Source organism: Micropterus dolomieu, linkage group LG20, assembly GCF_021292245.1.
Source record: "Micropterus dolomieu isolate WLL.071019.BEF.003 ecotype Adirondacks linkage group LG20, ASM2129224v1, whole genome shotgun sequence".
Taxonomy (NCBI): domain Eukaryota; kingdom Metazoa; phylum Chordata; class Actinopteri; order Centrarchiformes; family Centrarchidae; genus Micropterus; species Micropterus dolomieu.
This window is the reverse complement of record NC_060169.1, coordinates 19,266,353-19,289,052: the sequence shown is the minus strand read 5'-3', so window position 1 is coordinate 19,289,052 and position 22,700 is coordinate 19,266,353. Positions and strand designations below refer to the sequence as shown.

Below are 22,700 nucleotides of genomic sequence, written 5' to 3'. Positions count from 1 at the left end.
GGAGCCATAGTTGCATTTATTTCTTTATTACATGGAACATGGCAACTGTAGTTTATTTCTCTCAACTCATCAAAGTAGTAAAAGTGTACACAAGAAAGCTCCCAGTGCATGCACATTGATGTCTGCCTTAAGTCATGCAGTTATAGAATATCTGTTCACATGATAAGGAGCAACATTTTGCCGAAGCATAAATCTGTGAGATGGATTCGTCACCACTCCCGTTGGCAAAAAGTACACACTATATGCACAAACAAATCAGACTGTCATCGAAGTAGCCCAAAGTTTCTGCTTAGTCATGCCAAATGCATACGGAATGGAAATGAACCAGAAGTGTAGCTACAAATTCAATCTCCAAATTAGTATAGTTGTGTTAATTAGGTCCAGACTCAAATATAACAACAAATATTGCTTGGAGTGCGAGTCTATTTGGTGCAGATATTCATATTCCCCCTTCTCACATTTTGGTGACGCCACAGGTCAATTTCCCACTTTCCCAACGCACACCTTCAACAAGACCTATTTAAAACTCAAGTTAATTCCCAGCATCCTCAGCTGTACTTTGAGATTTGCATTTTACCCGTAGCATGTCACACTAACGTGCTAATTGTTAATATTTTATGATTTAATCTGTAAGCATGCTAAGATACTAAATGTTAGCATGCTACTGACTGTTGAATATCAAAATTAGGGCAGTGGCTAATGATTATGATCATTATCAGTTAGTCTACCCAAATATTTTCTCGATTAGCTCTATAAAATATTAGAAAATGGTGAGTCCACGGTCTTAAATGTCTTGTTTTGTCTTTTCAACTGTCTTAAAACCAAAGGTATTGAGTCTGCTAAACAGAAGCTGGAGCCAGCGGGGTTTTTTTTGTGTGTGCTTAAAAAATAATAACGGCAATAATGAATCGTGGTAGCAGAGAGAGGCCTTTTATAACCCAAATGTATTTATGTCAACGTGTAGAATAAGTACCACAACTGGGTGAATATAAGGTGGAGGTGGTACCATCGTGGGCTCATGGAAAAACTTTTTATAAGCAACATTTTAAGAGTTCTACTATTATATGATTGAAGAAAATTTAAATTTCATGTAAAAACATTTTATTGGAGAAAAAAAATGTGCCCTGTTCATTATTAAATCAAATACGACATTAAAGCTAATGTGTTAATTTACACAGTTAACAAACATTAAGTTGTTTAAAATCAAATTTAAGCTATCGCTTTTATTAATAGTTCAGTTATTTCCTTCCATTTCAGTGTAAACAAATGCAAAGTGGTTTAGTAGCCACTCTACAGGACGGCGTTAAGTCACATGTAGAGTAGCATTCATAAACGCTGCCTACACGTTGCATCAAAATTTTTAAACACCTGCTGGCGATATAAAACTATATTTAAACATTAAACAGGAGGGGTGCGTTTAGCTCAGTTGGTAGAGTGCCCCTATCTCTCTCTCCTTCCTCATTCTATGCACGGATCTATCAAATAAAGGCACAAAATGCCCAAAAATATCTTTAAAAAATAACATCGAACAGCAGGCAAAGCAATTTGTTTTTTTGCTGACATTGCCAGCGGATCGGTCTCGCCTGTTCGTTTTGAAAGCACAACAGCCTCCGTACTGTGTTTCAGCCAAACACACAACTCTTTTTCTACCTCTCTGGAAGTTTTGTCAGCGTCATTCCTGGTGCACTGTTCTGATTACGATACAGCAACACCACACCAGCGTACTGCTACAATTGCAGTTACAAATGACAGAAATCCACAAAGTGCAACGCTTGCTAGAAAATAGCTTAGTGTTTACCATGACGACACCCTTCAGAGTTTTGTCGAGAGCTGGATGCGGGACCGTGTTTGATGGAGACGGCCTACTTGAAATTCTCCATGCAGGAAAACCCCTAATACTGGAAACCTTTTTACCACAATAAAATTCAACATATTCACAAACTACAACATTCAAATTGATTGTGTTGAATGAACACCTCCTTTAAAACAGTTTAAATGAAAACTGAACTTTTCTCATGTACATATAAAGCAGAATGTGTTGTGGGGCTCATGTATTAAACTATTAGTTTTAGCTAGGAGGTCCTAATAGTGGTAGCTCAGTGTGTACTGTGGTAGATGGGGAATGGATTAGGGTTTGATTACAGCAGGGTTCACCAAGTCAGTTTTACTTGTACCTAACCATGCAAATTGTCCTTGTGTTAATTAATATCAGAGGTGTGAGATTGTCATTCCAATATAATTCTTTTATCTTCCAAGCCTATGCTAATTAAAAAGTAGATGGAGTTTTTATGGCTTACTGCTAACCTATGAGCAAATGAAGGTGTTACCACATTATTAATTTGCAGGGCAGTTGCTTTTGTCTGATAGCACCTGTCTTTAAGACAGAAGTAATGAAAATGATTCCTTTATTCCAGTGTCATACTGTATTTCATGCTTTGTAATCATATGTCACCCTGTTACCACAGTACACCAATATGCAGGTACAGACATGCCCCAGAGTGTCATTGAGAACTAGTCTGACCTTATTTGTAGTGACACTGCAGCGTTTTCATGCTCAGCCAAGTTGTCCATTAATAACTCTGCATACCAATTTAAGAGAACAAGCACAGTAGTGCTGGCTGTATTCCCTGTCATGGCTAGAGTACACAGCTTGTTTAGAAGAAGACATACTTTATTAATCTGTCTAGGGGAAATTAAATGTTTTCACTGTTATTTTACACACAGGCCAAAAATATACACATGCACCAATAGGGCCTAAACACATGCATGGTTGGATGTCAGAGCGAGGAGGCTGCCACAAAGTGAGGTGCCCCGAGCTGTTGGCGGTTCAGTGCCTTGCTCAAGGGCTCCTCAGCAGAGCCCAGGAGGTGAACTGACACCCCTCCACATGCCTGTCCACACTATGTAATGACTGATCCATGCTGGATGTGAACTAGCCACCCTTGGGTTCCCAAGCCTTGTCCCCAATGACTGAGCTACTGCCTCCCTGTTGAGCTGCAACCAGTTTTTTGGGCCGTTATGGCTGGGTTATACTAGAAAAGAAGTGGTTCTAATGGTGAGTTGTCTGGCCATGTCTGAAATCCATAAACTGTAAGCTGGAACTATATATATTTAGATAGTCATGCTTTTGATGATTGATGATTCGTAACGTTTCAGTATCATCTGGAGAACCTGATGGTATTTTGAAATGCCACCCAGTGGTGTGATTGGGATGCAGATAAAAAGTTAATTGCTTTGTGAGTCAGATGTTACCGTCATCCAGAATATTTTTGGGACCCTAGTCAGTTTTAGGGGTTTTTGGCAAACTGTGGATATTATCAGTAAGAGAAAGTATCAATAATGTACATAAAAGAATCAATCTCTGGAACATCCTGTTTGTGTCGCTGTACTTGAACCTTGTGAGACGTAGTACGACTCAAAATCTGTAAACAGTAGGAAAGCTTATTAGAACTATACATATCATATTCAGATACTATTCAAGCCATGTTCTTTGTTATGCTCGATCTTCACTATAGCCTGTGTGTGTGTGCGCGCACGCATGCGGTGTCGTCACTAAACAGTGTTGAAATCATACAGATGGCTAATTTGTTGTAATCCTCAGTCCAAACGAACAGCAAGGGAAGCTTAGTGTGGTATGTGTGGCACGCCTGCAGAAAGAAGCAAAGGGACATTCTTTCTGTTGTGATTGTATTAGCCATCCTGAGGCCGTTGGATTATGGCTGGCTGTTTGTCGCTTGAAGTGCCATTTCAGCAATGTGGGCCCTCATGTGGGGGCCTCGTTTGCAAAGAGTTACATATGCTTGAGCTGCACTTTCTTTTCTCTGTGCCTCCCCTTTCACATCCCACTGTTTATTGCGCTGAGAGGATTAACGGCACGGCTAGTGAGTTCATTTCACTTCACCTTTTCTCCGCTTTTTTGTGTTTTGCGTGCACATGTGGACACTTGGCTGGCACGTTGCAGTGTTTCCCCTGAAGCTGTAAGGGTCATCTGTCAGGAGTATAGCACAACCAGAGTTAATAAGAAAAATAAATTAATAATGATTACTATGACACTGAGTAACATTAAAACAATGTACTAAATAAATATGATGAGTAATGGGAGAGGAGTGTAGAGCGATATTGAATCTTGCTATTCAGGGATTGTTTTTTAGAATTTATATTCTGTCTGCAGCAGACCTTTGCTATTATTCCCTATTCAGCTATTAATTACAGTGCCAATGCCTGTTTGTTGGTTTAATGGTACTCGAGCAATTAAGGTTGTCCACACAGACACCTCCATGTGCAAATAGAGTTCTGTTGGGAGCAGAACTTTTTGGTTGAGAACTTAACTCTGATAAGTTTTAATTTGAAATCCATATGCTTGGTGGGGGGAAATCTGTTAGGAGAGGTAGAGCCCACAAGGTATTTAATTTGTTGTATTGATAGCAACAGGTAAGTTAAGTCACCTCTAGGGATGGGGATCCAAAAGGACCCGGTTCCAAAATTTCTCAAAACCCGAAAATCAATAAGGTTCGACCTTATCGATACTGCTATCGAGACTTACAAGTCCTATGATGTAATGTTATGTCTCGAGCGTCAAATGTGATTTAATTTGAAACGCAATAGATAAGAAAATCATCAGGCTGCAGTCTCTGCCTGCTCTGTTGGCTCCTACACACACATGCAGCAGAGCGAGAGGCTGCGCCGTCGCGGTGGAATACGGTGAGGGTGAAGTTAGCTCCAAACTACTGTAACTTTAGTTGATGAGAGCTACGCTCGTTACTATAAGTACGTGCAATAAAACCTTCACAAGTAAAAAGACAATACTTTATCAATACACCTGTCTGTAAGGTAACATTAAACATATAGAAATGGTTCATTTGATCATCTCTGTTCTCAGTATCTCATCTTGTATATTTTATACAAGCACAGCTAACACTAGCTTGGCATTATCCAAATGTTAGAGAGCTTTCTATTTAGCTTGTTTTTGTCTGGAGCACAGACTGGTCTGTAGTCTTAAAAACTCAGCTGCTGGCTGAGACACCGTCCGCTCTTCCATCTACCTGGTAACGTTACCTGCAGCCAGCGAGAGAGGAGGCGGGACTTATACAGACTGATGTTATTCTTTCTTGTTAACGTCACTCACTACTTGTGATGTCAGATAAAGTTAGTGAGTTACTTTGCTGTTATAAAAATTAATCTTGCTGCTCTAGAAACAACATTTAGCTGTATTTAAATATTAAATTAAAAACAACCAGGCAGCTAACATGTACACTTCAATATATGTTTATTTACCACAAGTGATATGTCATCTCAATATATTTTCGCTCAATACCTTGTGGCACATTGAATATTTTTCCTCATACTGTGCAGGCCTATCTCATGCCCGTTGGGTCTGGTCTTACCAAATAACCATCACTAAATAATAGTAAAGTATCGATAATGGTATGGATAAAGAATCAGATCGTTAAGCAGTCTCAATAAGGGTATCAATAAAAATTAACGATCCTCATCCCTAGTCACCTCTTTCTTAGGTCGAATAATAATCAATTAATAGGCTTATCACATCAAACCCCTTGAAACTGATATCTGTAACATGGCATTGTTTCTTCGCTTAAAAGAATCTATGTAAGATTTTATACTTACAATAGTATACTTTTATTCTTAGTGTGATTCTCTGGCAGTCGTGGCAAATCTGTGACATATGCACTATCTAGGCAAACGCTGCACTGCTTCAGTGGCTGGTGCCTCACCAGTTCGCCTGCTGGTATTAACAGGGTATGCCAGAAGAAATATAGTTGTGTTCTTGGCCAGTTCATGGAAATGCAGGGTAACTAGGTTAAATTTAATTATAGTCAGAAAGCAGGTTATCCCCAAATAAATACAAGTGATTTACAAATTTAAAACCACCCCTGCAGTAAATAACAGGTCGGTTGGTTTAGAAGTTTTGTTATGTGTCAGTTATAAATTAAATTGTGATTTAATTATCATATTTGAGGTTGTAGTTTGTGGTGTAACTAAATATCTCATAATCTGTCTGAGAAATGTCCAGTATTATCTTAAGTTATTGATTCATTAAATTGTTGACAAATTACTGCTCCAGATTTCTTGCTGACATAAGGAGAACTAGTTATCGGAAAGTCTCTCAGTCTAGTTCTGTCGTTTTTTAAGATCATAAGCACATAAGTCCACTGTCTCTGTCATCTAAGAGGCTCAGACGGCATGTTTAGTTTCATTCTCTCAAAAAGGTACATAAAGTTACGAGCATACAAATGCACTCGCTTTGGCTTTTTTTTGAGGATGAGGGCTCTTGTGTTCTAATGTGGGTTCACAACTCAACACACTACTTCACTAAAAGTTACTTCCACAGTTGTGGAATCAAATTTGAGCTGTTAGTGTTCATGGTTTATGTATCACACTGCATGACTCATCACTTCATGTTGTGCTTTGCTTTTGTAAGCGCTAGCATTACCGTCTTGGCTGGGTGGTGACTGACCCCAGTAAGGGCCCTTCTACCTAGATATCCAATGACGGTGCCTTTTGAATCAGTTCCACTTAGGAGGTGCAACGCCCTGTCCTTCACTGTGTATATCATTTGATATTCTTTATATTGATGCATAATCTCAAGGTTTGTGACTCTTAAATGTCATTTAGACTGTTCAAGATCAGTTTTCAAATTTTGGAATTTGTATCACATCAGGTGGATATATTTTTCTTATTTTATTTATTTTCTTTTTTTTTTTTTTTTACCGTATTGCCTTTCTTTTAAACTAATAGTTGTGTTGATTTCTTCCCACAGTACATCTTCGGGGAATTCAGCCCTGATGAGATCAATCAGTTTTTTGTGACTCCACGATGTTACGTTGAGGTAAGGAGCCAGATTATGATTCGTTTTTACATTAATAAATCATTATTACATGGGTGGCCATTTTTAACAAGATGATCTGGTCGTCTCTGCTGTACAGCAGGATTTTCTTTGACAGGAAGCAAAATTCAAAATTTGACTAATACACTACTTTTGAACTGAGGACATTACAAAGGTGCCACCATTAAGTGATAATGTAGTGTTTTTAATGCTCCATGTGGCTTCTTTTTTAAAATGAACTCTATGCCTAAAATGGATGTTATTGTAAACAATAATTCTGTCATTTGTAGTTCTTTAAATTTCAAATGGTGTTAAGAAATCCAGCTTTCATATTTTCACCTTTGGTAGACTATCCCCTTGCCATTGCTTCATCTCCTGTCAAAAACAACTCCCACTATAATTTTTAAACTTGTTAATGTTTAGTCTTCTGAAAAAGTGCTGATACATCAGGCTGTGGTAAACATGTAATTCATCACTACTCGTGGAATTTTTAAATGTAGTGTTTGACTCCTAATTTTTCATTTTGTGTCACAGCTTCCTCCGTTCAATGACAAAGTCCCGTGCGTCAATCAGTCTTCTGGTATGTACATTTCACATACACTAGATTGCTACTGTATTTTTTTCTTTTGAAAATTTATTAGCATGTAAATACACTGAATACTCACAAAGTAGGTCTTTAAAATGTAAATTAAGAATCCCTGACCTGACTTGTCTGCCAGGGAGATGCTTCTCATGTGATTGTTTTTGCAATACATACAGTATACATTGTTCAGAAAGCATTACAAATCCCAATAGATATTGACCATTTCATTACTTTAAGAATATGTAAGCCATTTTGATACCTTAAATTTCGAGCCACCAAATTAAAAATGTAATAGCAGCCACCTGTCTTTGAAATGGTACCCGTTTGCACATGACAATTGCCTTACCTTGATTTGTATTGATTATTTAGGAAGTTACTGCACTCCTGCTGTACCTTATATTATGGAGTCTATGGGACTGCAGGTTTGCGGTGAGTTGAGGAGTCTGACACCCTGTGGCTTGACTAGCTGTTGTACGTTTGCTGTAAAACTCAAAATCCAGGTTTCAAAAACTGGTGGCTTTCTAAACCTTGCGCCTGTATTCTTTCTCTTGCCTGTTGGTAAAACCTGTAGAGCTTTGCATGCTCCAAGATACTGTCAAGTATCTTATCTTGTCTTGCATTTAATGCATTTTCACCACTGCAGGGCTCCAAGATTAATTAAAATTGGACTGAAATTTTGAATGATTTAACAATCACAGCTTATTTACTAAGGGCATAGTGATGGTTTGATGTGGTTGCTAACTTAGGTACATATTTAGCTGTACATTATTATGGTTTTACTGCTGAATGCATTTTACAATCATGAAGTGTGATTTCAGTAACACTAACAGAAGATCTTCTAATCCTACTAGAATAACTGTTTTTATACTTAACCCCTGCAGAACATCGGGGTTTTCAGTTTAGGTGTCCTGTCAGTTGTGTCATGATGAAAGTCTCTTGGATGATTTTTCTGATTTGCACTTACTAATGTTTCCTGTTTGTTCACCTTTTCACTTTGCACCTCTGACTGCATAATACTTGACTATTCAAGCTGCCATGCAACACATTTAACTAAACAATGAAGTTTGTGTGTGTGTGGTAAATGATGACATACATTTGTTTGTGTACGTTGTTTTTCTACACTGGAAGGAGTTAGTGACACTTTAAAATGCAAAGAGAAAAAGTTCCCCTATTTTTGATAAATGGTACTTATTGATGTGAAGTCCACTTATGAAAGTATTCAGATCATTTCCCTTTTGGCATATTTCTAAAATACATAAGAGATTTGAAATGCATTATTTACATTCCAACTTCATTTTTAGGACAAACAATTTATTTATGAATGCATAAAATGTATATAACTGAGTTTGCGCAAATAATGCAGACTTTTTTGTTTGTTAGGCCCCCTCGAAAACGAGATGGTTCATCTCAAGAGGTTTATCCTATTTAATAAATTTGTATCATCATTTGAATATTTCTATACATTTAACCTGTAGGACACTATTAAGCACATCATTCTGACATCCTCATTCCTTTGTTTAGATTAATAACAATGTGTACATTATAAATAAATTTATTGGATTGTCCATATTGTCAAAGTTTATTTTTTGCATCAGAACCTTGATGAATATTGACAGAAAAAAATGTTAATAAAAACAGGTGAGGTCAGCAATTTATCCAGAACCACATGCAGTTCTGCCACAACTTTCCAAGTCTGGCCTGTTTGATGGCTGGCTGCTACCTATTAGGAAATGAAACTAGCCCCAAGACTATATTGTCTCCGTCTGCCAAATTGGAAATGTTAAATCAACCCACTTACGGATATTTTAACAACATTCCTGGGATCCACATAAGCCAGAAGGAATGTGGTTTAGTTGATCATAGACACAACTGTATAAAGTTTTTGGAGCCAAAAATATGCCCAGCCGGAATTTTTTTCCTTTTATTGGTATGTCTGATCCAGTTAGAGAGCTCCCACGACCCCTTTTGGTTGATGGCGTACAGAAACAAGGATTTTATACCAAACACTGCAGCAGAGCGTAAAATCTGTTTATTTATATTTAGGCTGTATTTGAAGACAAAATGTTGTATTTCTAATTGATTGAAATGCTATCTGCAGCAGAAGACTATCAGCGCATTGAGTTTGGCGTTGATGAGGTGATGGATTCCAAGCCGGTTGGGGTGAACGATCCTTTATTCAAGGTGTCCAGCACCCTCAACCCCCAGGCTCCAGAGTTCATCCTGGGCTGCCAGTCATCCCAGAAGGCCCAACAGACTTCTTCTCCAGCAGCCGATGTCCCTGATGGAACCCACTTCAACTCGCTGGATGGCCCTGACTCGGAGGCCTCGGGACTGGACAATCACCAGGCCTGTCAGGACATAGATGGACTCCCTGGCAGCCTGGGACAGCGAGAGAGGAAGAAAAAGAAAAAGCGACCGCCAGGGTATTACAACTACCTGGAACCGTCAACGGGCAGCAACCACAGCAGCAGTGCAGCAGATGGGACACCTGGGACAGCACTGGTGAACGGGCATGCACTCGGTGGCCCACACCACAGTGCTGAAGAGGTGGATGGTAAGGCATTGTCAGGGGGTGAACTTTCCACTCCTGGACCAGTCTCCATGGCAACATCTGATGCTGCTGTGTCAGCGGCCAAGTTTGGTCCGACATCCACTGCCAATCAGAGGACTTGTGATAGCCCTGATGACTCTTCTTTGGACTTAACTAGTGGAACTGCCTCTTTATCAGATGGCAACAATGCAACTTCCTACTCTTCATCCTCCTCTCAAAGCAGAGGGATGACAGAGGGGCCAAGGACTGCAGATCAGCAGCCAGATCTTTTGGCTCCACAAAGCCCCGAACTTTCAGATACTCCACATAGTCCCTGCTCCAAATCACCTCTTCCTCCTTCAGCAACTGCGGCCACCCCCACTGTTGCCACTTCCTTTACGACTACTGAACTGGAGGGAAGGGAGCTAGCAGACAGTGGGGTGGCCAATGGGCTAACAGAGCCTGATACTCCCATTAGTGCAGATGGACACAAAGATGACTCTGAGAGCGGGGAGCAGGTTCAACAGGACTCCATTGCCCAGCCAGTAGTGACAGAGCAGGCCAGTTCGCCTGCGATTCCAGCTGCACCTACTGCCAACCTCCCCAAATCCTGGGCTAGCCTCTTCCACAACTCCAAGCCTCTGCCTGGGGGTCCTCAGGCCTTTGTGGAGGTAAAGAATGTTGTGGAAGTTGTGTCTCCCTCCCTCACTACGCCAGAACAGCCTGAGAAAGTTGGGGAGGTCAAAGACGACCCTGTCCACGTATCAGAGGATCCTATGGCCCCTAAACTTGCAGGTATTATGTGAAGATGTTTATAATAGCCCATCATAACTGCTTTATTTTGTTTTGCTGCTAAATTCACCCCTCCTCCACTTGGTGGCAATGTTGAGACAGTTTTACTGTTCCTGCTCCTTGCTTTTAAATCATTTGATGTTTTTGAAGAGTAGAAATAAGGGACCAAACTTAATATTCTACTGCTCACAAGCGCATATATTTTTTTATATATATATATAAATAATATAGCTCAATAATGCCTTGCCACAGAAAAAAGTTTGTCTTGTTGCAATCATGTTAAAGAAATTCAAGAAATGAACACTAGATGGTGGTACTACATCCAGAATAGCTGTCAGATATTAAGTCATTAGTCACATTTGTTTAACACACTTTCATTACCCAGCACCATTAAAAGGAGGTTGGGACAGTGTGAGCAATGGAATCTTCTCCTTCAAAGCTGTTGCGTAGGTGGATGGTTTCATTTTCTCAAATGTTGACAATTCTGTTATCTTTTAGAGAAATCCTTTTTAAGAAAATACACATTTGTCCCCTTTAAGTGTGGTATTAAATGAGGGATGTACAGTATGTTGGGCGATGTTTCAGGTTGTGGTTACATGATTGTGTTAAGTTGTTGGGTCTTTATCATATTTCGTAGTATCTAAACGGCACCCTGTAATAGTTGACTTTGCATTTATAGTCAGACTGTCCCTTTTTAGATTTTGCCATTCTGTTTAATTTCAAGAAACATTATCCCTTGTGAATACTCTGTCTCTTAACCTAAGTGAAACTGAGTCATTTCAGCCAAAAGAAGAAAAGGATTTCTTAAAACATCTCATTGATCAAGTCAGGCAGAAAATAAACTTGAGGCCAAGCCATTGCGGTTTGGCTTCATGTGGAGAAAGATCACTTGACGTGAACACACAAACAAGCACAGTTTAGTGTGATTTGAAATCACTTTGGGTTGACTTATTTAAGAACTTGCAAACAGATACAAGATGCTTTTTCCATGCCAAGTCATTGTGAACCGTTTCCATTCAACTTGTCTTGTCTCCAGCAATGGGGCTGTCTGTCTCTTAAAAGCAGTGTGCAATATTTTAGATTTTATCACTTTAGATAAACCTGATTATGCTGCAAGTATGTTCATACGTTTGGGTTGTTGTACAGTTTTTCTTGCAGAAGGGTATGGAAATTTATTTCTATCTAATCAAACGCTTTGGTTTGAGTCCCCCTTTAAACAGAATCCTGTTTAGTGAGAAATGCATATTTTCAGCATATGGCTTCTAAGGTACCCAGCATTTATTTAGTGCATTTTGAGATGCAAAGGTTTAATTTTAAAGTAACATTGTGTTCCCTTTTTGAGCTGCAGGACATGGTTTCCTTAGCTTGACAACCATCAGTTAATGCCACATATTTTAAAACACTAGAACCGCTGGAATTGCATATACTGGTCATCTTGACCTTCTAGACTTTCAAAAGATTATTCTTCTGGGAGCATGGTGCGACATACTGAGACTAAAGACTGCAATTGGCAATGACATTACAGGCAGATGGGAATTTGTCCCCATTGTGTTAAGTACTGTGCATTTTAGTTCCTTAACAGTTTTATTTGATAGTGTTTAGTCAACTCCAGTGTTAAGCGTCACAGAGCTACATGTAAACTTGAAAGCGACCAACTCACTTTGAAATGCAACATTGCAGAGACAGCGCTCCATGATGTTGCACTCAAGCTGGATTTCCAAAACGGTCTGGTATCAGTATGCCACACCTTTCTCCTACGAGAGAAGTCATTGTGGGTTAATATTACCCGATGGCACTTTTTGGTTTAAATACTTTTTTTCATTTGCTCTAAAACTGCTTTACCTTAGGATATGTTTTATAACACTGTTGCACAAGAAGTCAAGCACTGGCATGATAAATGGTTAATACTTAACAGAGCAACATACATTTACAAAAAAGAAATGGCTCAGTTTAAAACCGTGGTGGTGCCAGTGTAAAGCGAGCTCAGAAATCGCCAGCGATTGGCATGTTTTTATCAAGCAATATTTGAATTATTTACCGATAAACCCATGTTATGAAAATACAGGGGGAAAGATGCTTAAGGTTGAACATACTAATAATGTATTCGTATTGTATTTGTAAGTCATTGGTGAGACAAAATGAATGATTGTGTTTTTTTTTAAATCAGTTGTGTAAAACAATGTCCACGTTACCATGGGAGCTGTGTTTTTGAATGGCAGTCTCCCTTCCTAGGCGTGGTACAGAAATTTCTTGCTCTTCACACAGTCCCTTGTGCTGTTGTCACAAGAGGCAGGAATAGAAGAAGGAACATTTGTTTTGTGAAAATGAAAATGTAGGCTACTACTTGTATACTATATTACAATGTTAATGACTGAAAGTATGCACAGACAAAATCATACTGACGGGGGATTTCATTGTTTGTTGGAGTTGTACGGGGCTACCCATTTAAGAAAATTGTGTTTGTTTGAATCCCCAGAACTTATTGAGAATGTGAAGTTGATACATAAACCAGTGTCTTTGCAGCCGAGAGGACTGATCAACAAGGGAAACTGGTGCTATATCAACGCTGTATCCTTTCATTCTGCTTTTATGCGGCACCTGCAACTTTAACCCTTCCCCCCCTTTAAGACTGTTTACACATAAACATGTTTGCTGTTAGTACAAAGTATAAAATGGTGTCAAGTCCCCGACAAGCCTGTGCAAGTGTTAAAAAAAAAAAAAAAAAAAAAAAAAAAAAAGAGAAAAAGGTTGCCATTGTGAAATGTAGTTGTCTTCGGCTGACGATTGCTGAGGAGTGAGTTTCAGCTCTGCCTGGAGGTTTTGTCGAATTGTTCCTTTTTGGCAAAAGCACAGATCATGCTAACATGCTAAACATGTTTTTGTTTTATGGAGACTGATTAACAATTTGAGACCTTTCCCTCAAGTTTGATTGGGGGAAAAACCTTCCAACACAAACATGAAATTCAAAAGACATCTCAATTTTCTGAGCTACAAAATGATGCCAGCGGTTTCATATAATTAGAACTTAGTCATCCATTGGTATCACATTAGAAATATTAAAGCAGCCCATCATATAACTTTTCCTACACGTTGTGTTCCTCCCTGACTCTGAACACTCCAGACCCTACAGGCCCTGATTGCATGCCCCCCCATGTATCACCTGATGAAGTCCATTCCTCTGCATAATGAAACGCAGAGACCATGTACCTCCACACCCATGCTAGACAACTTGTAAGTAGCATTTCTGCAAGCTCATTTGAAATTACTAAAATGTGTGTTGCTCTGAGACATCAACGTTGTTTTTGTCTGACAGTGTAAGGCTGGTGAATGAGTTCAACAACATGCCTGTGCCATCTAAAGCCAAACAGCAAGGTAAGATATTAGACGGCACGTCCAAAGACATTTTGGTGTCATTTTCCAGTCAGCATCACCAATATTGTATGATTTATAACTGTGTCCGCAGCTGTTGGTGATAAGGCCATGAAAGACATTCGGCCCGGTGCACCTTTTGAGCCGACCTACATTTATAGACTCCTCACTCTCATCAAGTCAAGTCTCTCTGAGAAGGTAAGCTGGATCTATAACCTATTCACTGCAAAGCAATGCCTTAAGGTGTTTTTCATTGTTTTTTTTATTATCTCAATGAATACATTTCTTCTGGAACATAGAGCGCTTGAAGGGAATGTTCTCTTTTTTTTGTTTAAAACTCCGTTAAGAATTTGACAACTCACCTGAATAAAAGCAGTTCATGTCTTACACATGATGAGTCAGTTCTTAATCAGATTTATGATTGATATTAAATGGGTTTATCTTTTGATATTTAATGAGGCTTATGCTCATCCCGTCTCACTTGTAAAACACTGTCTGTTTACCTCAATAAATGACTGTGGATGCACCTTCGTGTGTTTGCACACTAGTACTTTGACTGTAAGCATTCTTGGTAGAATATTTTTAATTGGTGCGGATGTCCTTGTGCTTCACTTGTAGGGTCGGCAAGAGGATGCGGAGGAGTATCTTGGCTTCACTCTCAATGGATTGCATGAGGAGATGCTGGCATTGAAAAAACTAATCTCGCCTCAGGAAGAGAGTAAGCAACTTTTTACCTCTTCCGTATCAAAACCATATCACAAGGCAGATAAGGCCATTATGGAGTTAATTAAATAATGAAATAAAAACATCACTGGCCAGGTGTGACCTGTCAGATTTAATATAACGACCTAAACAGTGGTGTACAATAAATATGCACTCCACTGCACTAATCCAAATTTCAGTTTGAAGTATTTTTGTAATTTGACCCCTCTAAGGTGTTTTTGTCTTGTTTGTTTTTTTTATTAACAGAAGCTCCCACACCCAATGGGCCAGAGTCCCAACCAGGTGTGGAGGAAGATGTTGCTGATAAGGAGGAAGAAGGTAGTGAGGACGAGTGGGAGCAAGTTGGCCCCAGAAACAAGACTTCGATCACTCGCCAAGCTGACTTTGTCCGCACACCCATCACTGACATATTTGGTGGGCACATCAGGTATGTTGACAGATTGTTGTGAAGATGTTTCAGAAATACATTTTTAAGTGAAGGGGAAATAATTAGCCCTATGTTTAGGAAGGCATTCAGATAGCTTGTGAACCTGTGGACTTTTTTTGAGTATTTCATTGAAAGATTACATGCCTTTGTCCTCATGGTCATGGCTCTGTTCCTAGTTTGTACACCAACCTTGGGAGATAATTGTCATCTTCATCTGTGCCCCCGTGCGGACTAAAAGTTTGACCTCTGTTCACGGTGGCATAACAAATCGTCAGCCATCTCCAGCGTTTGTTGAACTGGCACCACAGTCCTTTTGCAAAACAGGCACTGTGGGCCGATTGTGGTCAGAAGTCTCGACCGCAAGACATGGGGCACACTTTCACAAACAAAGGTCTTAACTTTCAGACAAATTGGAAACCTGTGCGGGTGTAGCCTGCCTAAATAATATGTTCTGTGAGGTTCTGGTCTGGCACAGTCCTGGTCTACACTGGTAGCACAACGTCTCAAAGGATTTTCTCAGAAGTTCTTGAGACCAGAGAGAAATGGAATACAGGAGTTTATATTTACTTGTGCGGTGTATACGCCTACTGAGCTTGGCGATAATCCATGGACTGTCTTTCTTTATTTTCTTTTTTTTTTTTTTTTAGACGCTAGGCAGAGTAAATGGTTTATGAATCACTGTTGCAATTTGAATCATTTTTCCCAATTAAAGTCTTGTAGCTGAAGCATTCAACCATGAGGAGCAGCCAGATTATTAGATGTTTTTTCGTTTCAAAGCTTCCAGGACAGATGATGCAATCAGGATAAGCTTTGGAACAATTGATAAATGTCCAGTAAATCGATGATTCCAGTAGTGGTCGACGGATATGGGTGTTTTCAGTTGCTGATATTTAGAGAGCAGGGTGACCAATATGTTTTTCTGATATAAAAAAAACATAATTTTATTAATCCATGCAGATTGCAATCTAGTATAAATATGTATGTAATAAATTGTTAAACTTCGTTACTTAAACATTTTTCACCTTGCGCTTAAATGTCTTTGAGTACTTCTTGGGGGAAAAAGTTAACATAGAGCCCTGTCTTCTAAAGTCTAACCTTTTTGTTTTCTTTGTTTGCCAGGTCGGTGGTGTATCAACAAAACTCTAAAGAGTCGGCCACTCTGCAACCTTTCTTTACCCTGCAACTGGACATCCAGTCTGAGAAAATCCGCACTGTCCAGGAGGCTCTAGAAACCTTGGTGGCACGAGAGTCAGTCCAGGGCTACACTTCTAAAACCAAGCAGGAGGTACGAATAGTTGCTACAGTTGCGCTGAACAGACTCCAGGCAGAGACGGTTCGGAAAGGAGATTGTCATTTCCTGTTTCTGTGTCACGGCGGTTTTGCCACTATTCCATGTCTTTAGGAGACTAGCGGCAGGTCCGGAGTCTGTTCACTCCAATGGGAGAAGTAAATGTGAGCACAGATTATTTTGCCCAATAGTCGCCGAAGTAAATATTGGACCATTTTTCAGAAGACTCTCATCTTCCAATCATTCTGACACTAAACTGGCATTTCTCAGACAACGCAGGAAAAAAAATTAACTTTGTTCAAGACCTGACTCTGACTCAACACACTCGCACGACATCTGGCAACGCAGATACTGACACTGTGGGTACTGAACCACCGGTCTGGTTTCACTGCAGTGTTTACGGTACCGCTTTTAGATGAAAAAGAATGAAAAGAAATTTAGATGAAATGAACAGGGAGCTCTGGGTGCAGGCAACATGGAGGGAAGTTAACCATTGTGTATCTACATATTTTACCCATATACGATACAAAGCTGGTTGAAAATCTGTTATTTTTGTGGTCTTGACTTTCCTAATATTTTTCAGAGTTACCATATTTTCTGTCATGGTAGTTAATTATATTTTTGTTGAGTGAAGAAATGATATATAGTGCTCGTTGTTTTCTGATTTGATTTACTTGAGTAGAAACGTTTAGGTTTTTTGGCATGTGTGCTGATGGTTTAAACATAGATGAAGAGTAACGTTGGCTTCACTGTAAAAGGCACACACCTTCATTGAATTTCTACATTTCCTACACTTCCTCGGGTCTGAGTATACAAGACCTCTTCACTACGGAAGAAAATCTGAATCTGAGAAATGGTTCAGTAAGTATTAAGCTGGAACTGGTGCAGGAAACATCTGCTACAGCTGTATAATGGGCATCTTTGTAACAGATAAACCGATTGTTCTGGACTTTATAATTTTTAGCAGTTAACGTTGGTCTACAGCCTGGCTCCTGTCTTGTGCTTTTAAACGCACAATGATTCATGAGTCACTGCTTTGAGGTGCTCAGCAAGCGCTTGTATTTCCAACAGAATGTGATCTTGTTCTGTACATTTTGTTTCCCTTCCCTGTTGTGTTTAGAAGTTTATTGGGTTTTTATCTCAAGCCTCTAATACACTCTTGTGAGTCTTTGAAACACCCCCCCCCCCCCCCCCCCCCCCCCCCCCCCCCCCCCCCCCCCACAGTACATTCACGTCTTTCTTGTCCTTTTGTCCTCGTTTTCAGATTGAGATCAGTCGGAGGGTGACTCTGGAAGAGCTGCCCCCTGTGCTGGTGCTCCATCTCAAGAGATTTGTTTTTGAAAAGACTGGAGGCTGCCAGAAACTGACCAAGAACATTGATTACCCTGTTGATCTGGAAATCAGCAAAGGTATGGAACCACACTTTGCTAAGCACCCCAAGCCTTTAACTTGACCCATAGACTCTCAGTGCACACAACACTGTTGTCGATGAGGGACAAAGTTATCACAGGCAGCTCAGTTTTAGCTGTAGGTAATTAATTCCATGAGTTTGCCAAATTAAGTTACTGTCAGTGATTCGCACTGAAAAATATGTCTTTCTAGAGAGGGGCTAGTCATTTTGATATTCAAAAAGACACAGTGGGAATGATCACTCTGCTCAGCTTGGGAGTGACGCATGAAAGTGACACAACATTATGCACTGATCATATCGGGTTACAAAATCATTATGGGTAGTAAGATAGCTGTAGATGTCCTGGGATGGATCGGGTTCAGAATGGGTCAGGGTAATGCCGCATTCAGACCAACCGCGAATTTTCACCTTGTGACGCTTTCCTCGCGTGAGTACATTCGCTGCATGTGTTCACACACAACGTGTGATTTTAACGTGAAAAAACACAATTCGCTACAACTGTATGAACCCAAAGTAAACATTTTGCTGTGATTAAACAGCAAACGGATTAAACTGATGCCAAAATAACAACAACATGATGCAGATTTGTTAAACATGAATTCATGCTTTTTCAGGTCTGTCAGCAAGACAGCAGGACAACAACTTCTAAAATGTTTGTTTTCTGAATGGAGTTTGGATCGATCAGGGCTATGCTAATTTGGTCGCAGTAAAGTACTGACATAGTGATAGCTGGAATAAAGTTATAGACACGTTTTTTGAACTCACCAGGTAGTTCAACCTCCTTGCTTTCTTTTCTCCAAGTTTTGTCCTGTTTTTATATAAATATGTCGTAGTCCGACAGAGCTAACGACGCTAACAACAACACTGGAACCGGATGTGCACGAAACCTAGCTGCTGAGAAGCTTCAGTGAAGATAAATCAACATTGAAATCCCAAAAACTAAAGTAAAAAGCTAATTTTAAAAAAGCAGTTTACTCCGAGCTCCTCCTGCGAGTAAACGGCGTAGTTGTCAGACCAGAATCCGACCGACTACAGGGGTTTATTTGTCTCCCCCAAGTTTAGCAGCTCTCAGCCGGCCAGCAGATTTTTAATCCCGGCCCCGCACCCTTCGCGCTGCCCAACAAGAAATCGCGGCTCTACGCGTCTTTGCATTGACTTTGTATGTAAACTCACCACCCGAACACTTGCTTCGCTTTTGGTCTGAAAGCACCATAACTGTTGCAGTGAAGTTTGTCAAATCTAAAAGTTTAACTTTTTTTTTTTTCACAAATGCTGATGCAGTTTTTTAACATCATTCAAATTGCTGTGTTTGCACTTTGTGACTTGTGAAAAGCTTAAAGACTGTGCAAAACTCTGCAAAAGTCTGCAATTCACTTTCAGGATCCTCTGCTGTGTAATTGAGTACCCCACATGAGAATGAAATCACATTTCACATAAATCCATTAATTTTTCTATAGTGTAAATCTTAACAGGCCAGCAGCAGAACATGGTGCACACATTCTGTATTTAACTTAAGCAATGCTTTAGAAGTTCTTGGTCTCATCAGTGGATTTTCCTAACCATGATTTCCTTTCAGATCTCTTGTCTTCTGGAGTGCGGAGCAAAGTTGTGAAAGGCCAAAGAACTTACAGGCTCTTTGCAGGTGCGTTTGTGTTGGTTTTTATTTTTTAAATCTACTTCGTCACATTATTGCATCTGCTCCAAGGAGTTGTAATTTTTGTTGCTTTCTTGTAACATATTGCCACTGTTGGAATTATTAATTCACCATGATGTGGCTCCTTCATATACCAAAAGAACGATGCTGCCAAAAAGTACTTTTAAGAATAGCCGTCCCTTTTTGTGTTGAACCTGACAGTTGTGACAGTTGTGCTTTGGGATCATAACGATTAAAACCTTTTTGGAAAAGTATTAGTTTTGCTAAGCTTTCCAAGCAACACTTTATCCAGCTGAAGTAAAAGCCATTTGTAATAATCAGCCTATATTTTGTATTTTCTAACATTGGGGAATATCTCTAAATAAATGGGAGTGGGGGGGGGGATGCCAAAATTTATACTAGTTAAATGTAAATGCTCTGTATTTGTATAGCGCCTTTCTAGTCTTTGCAACCACTCAAAGCACTGTTACACTACATTGCATGCAACATTCCCACACATTCATGCTGGTGGAACAGCCACCAGGGGCAATTCGGGGTTCAGTATCTTGCCCAAGGACACTTTGACATGCAGCCTGGAGGCGGGGATTGAACCGCTGATCTTTCGATTAACAGGCAACCCGCACTACCTCCTGAGCCACAACCATCTTGAGTGCTATTTCAGTCCCACAATTGAGATCAGTGAGCTTTTTAAAAGTTAATTTAGGGATGAGAAGGCAAAGGCATTACCAGCAAATTAGCGACACCCTTTGAACCACAGCATATAATGAATTGTGGGATCAGATCTTGCATCTTACAAGATCTTGTTCTCATGTACAAATAGGGAATTACCCTTTGAAACGTGTCTCAATGTAGGAAAGCATTTTTATTTTAATTTGGTTTATAGAAACATTAAAACGGTAAGTTCAGACAGTGATAGTATAAACTTTTAGGCTAAACTTCTCTACAGTAAAAACATTGAAGTCATAAAAGAGTAAGTTGAGATGAATTGGATAAAATATCTGACATTTCTTCTAATATCTTGTTTTCTCCATAACCAGTTGTCTATCACCATGGGAACAGTGCGACAGGCGGTCACTACACCACGGATGTCTTCCACATTGGTCTTAACGGCTGGCTGCGCATTGACGACCAAACAGTGAAGGTCATCAACCAGTACCAGGTGGTGAAGCAGACTACAGAGCGCACCGCCTACCTGCTGTACTACCGCCGCGTCGACCTGCTGTAGACACACACATATACATCCCAGCATACATGCAAGAACACATGAATATATTCACAAACACGCACACAAAAAAAACATACATGCTCAAAATGCACTTGTTGACAGTACAGTACATCTACACATGACACAAACACACACCAAACTAATGAACAGGAACACTGCCCAACTTGTTCTCTTGCAAGATTTTCCTCTTCTTCCCTCCTGTCTCCCCGCTTTCCTGAGAACCAGCTTTTCCAACACCTTTTTCCTTGTCTCTTTTTTCTGTTTGGAAGAAGAGAAACAAGCTGCTTTCACAAAGATTTACCTGTGACTGCTATCTCTTCTCTGTGCACCACTGCTGTTTTTATTTTAAAAAAATTTTTGTCCTGTTTTTTGTTTTACTTTTAAAGCAGCAAGGAAGGACTTTTGAAAAGACAGAGGTGGGGGTTGGGGTTACAGGGTAGGACCCGAGACTCACCTCTGGCTGAGCCCACAGCTTGGCTCAGATAGCAAACAGTGGACTCACACACAGGAAGAACTATCTACCACAGGCTGCAAGTGAACCGCTGGGGTAATTTCTCTTGTTTGAATTACCTTTTTAAGGAAATGACCCAGAAATATCAGTGTTTGCCTTTTAGTAAAGGAGAACTGTTGGCCTAATGAATTTGCAACCGTTTAAAAGCCTATTTGAATTTGCCCTAGTGCATTGAAAAGGCCCAGCACACCAGCATTGTCATGAGTCTCTCCTCCCAAGGCCAGATCATCATCTTCTCCTCTCCACCACCAACAACTCCTCCTCCTCCATTTTCTCACTTTTATGATGCTTTTAAATCTAGGTACAACTTGAGCCATCAAAAACGGGAAAGAAAAGACAGGTGGTACATTGAATGGGAACTGAACAGCTTCCTTGTTTGAGATCCTTGTTACGGTATCTGGGTTTAGGTTTAGAAAGATTATCTTAAAAAAAAATAAATAAATAAGTTACGCGCTTTAGAATTTAATAACAAATAAGCTTCTGTGCACAAAGTATAAACTGATCGATGATTACAATATGACAGGCAACTGCATATTTTGCAAATATTTAGATTAAAATGTAAAAAAAGAAAGGAAAAACAACAAAAAATAAAAAATGTAGCTAATTGAAAACTTGTTTGGGTCCTGAAGGACTGCGCTAGTTTTAAGACTCAGTTCTTGCACTGGAGAGATGGCAACCAATCAAGATGGATTCCACTGCAAAACCTGCCCTTGTTTACTTTGAACATTTCCTTCTCTATCCATTCTCTTTTTTTGTGTGTTTACTTGTCTAAAGGTTCCACCTGTGTATAGGTGGCTTATCAGTGTAGTTTTGAGCCACACCACCCCTCTTACCCCCCCAACTCAGCAGAAAGCGGGGGCTGCCTTAGGTTCAGTGTGTGATGTTTTTCCACTCAGTGTACAAGTCTAACCCTAATCAGGCGCCAGCAGCAAGTCTAATGTCTGTGAAGAGTTAGGAGAATGTACCTGACACCTATGTATTTACTCTTTTGTGGCTCAGCATTTCCTCCTAGTCGAGGGAAAGTGTTGAGGGGGGAGTGGGACTACATCTGTGCTAAGCTCTGCATAAAGACCCCTGGACATGTGCACAAAAGGAGGTAGTGTTTGCTTTTGTCGGAGATATTGATTTTTGGATCATTCATTGATTGTGATGATTTGTGTTTGAGTTACTAAACGATGTTAGATTGTTTTGTTTTCTGTTTTTTCGTCATCGATCATTTCTTGAATGTCCCCATGCTCTCGCTCCCTTCCGAAAAACACGCTTGCATTTGAATTGGTGTTTGAAAAGAAATTACACAGGCTAAAGCACAACAATGAATAAAATTGAACTAGTTCTTTGCTTGA

General features: G+C 39.8%; 1 protein-coding gene across 4 annotated transcripts in view; it reads left to right on the top strand.

Annotated features, from left to right (window-relative positions):
• The window catches only part of usp10 (ubiquitin specific peptidase 10), a 25,275-nt gene extending 2,575 nt beyond the window's left edge, over positions 1–22,700 (top strand). The window contains exons 2-15 of one of the 4 annotated variants that reach the window (XM_046033307.1): positions 6,779–6,847; positions 7,379–7,424; positions 7,797–7,856; positions 9,529–10,752; positions 13,226–13,317; positions 13,871–13,980; positions 14,063–14,121; positions 14,213–14,316; positions 14,737–14,836; positions 15,088–15,268; positions 16,388–16,553; positions 17,821–17,965; positions 19,544–19,609; positions 20,659–22,700. In XM_046033307.1, coding sequence (XP_045889263.1) covers positions 6,779–6,847; positions 7,379–7,424; positions 7,797–7,856; positions 9,529–10,752; positions 13,226–13,317; positions 13,871–13,980; positions 14,063–14,121; positions 14,213–14,316; positions 14,737–14,836; positions 15,088–15,268; positions 16,388–16,553; positions 17,821–17,965; positions 19,544–19,609; positions 20,659–20,846 — 2,610 coding nt within the window. In that variant the 3' untranslated portion in view covers positions 20,847–22,700. Of the gene's footprint in view, positions 1–6,778; positions 6,848–7,378; positions 7,425–7,796; positions 7,857–9,525; positions 10,753–13,225; positions 13,318–13,870; positions 13,981–14,062; positions 14,122–14,212; positions 14,317–14,736; positions 14,837–15,087; positions 15,269–16,387; positions 16,554–17,820; positions 17,966–19,543; positions 19,610–20,658 lie in introns of all 4 variants that reach the window. The other 3 variants (XM_046033306.1, XM_046033309.1, XM_046033308.1) reach the window with 3 other exon arrangements.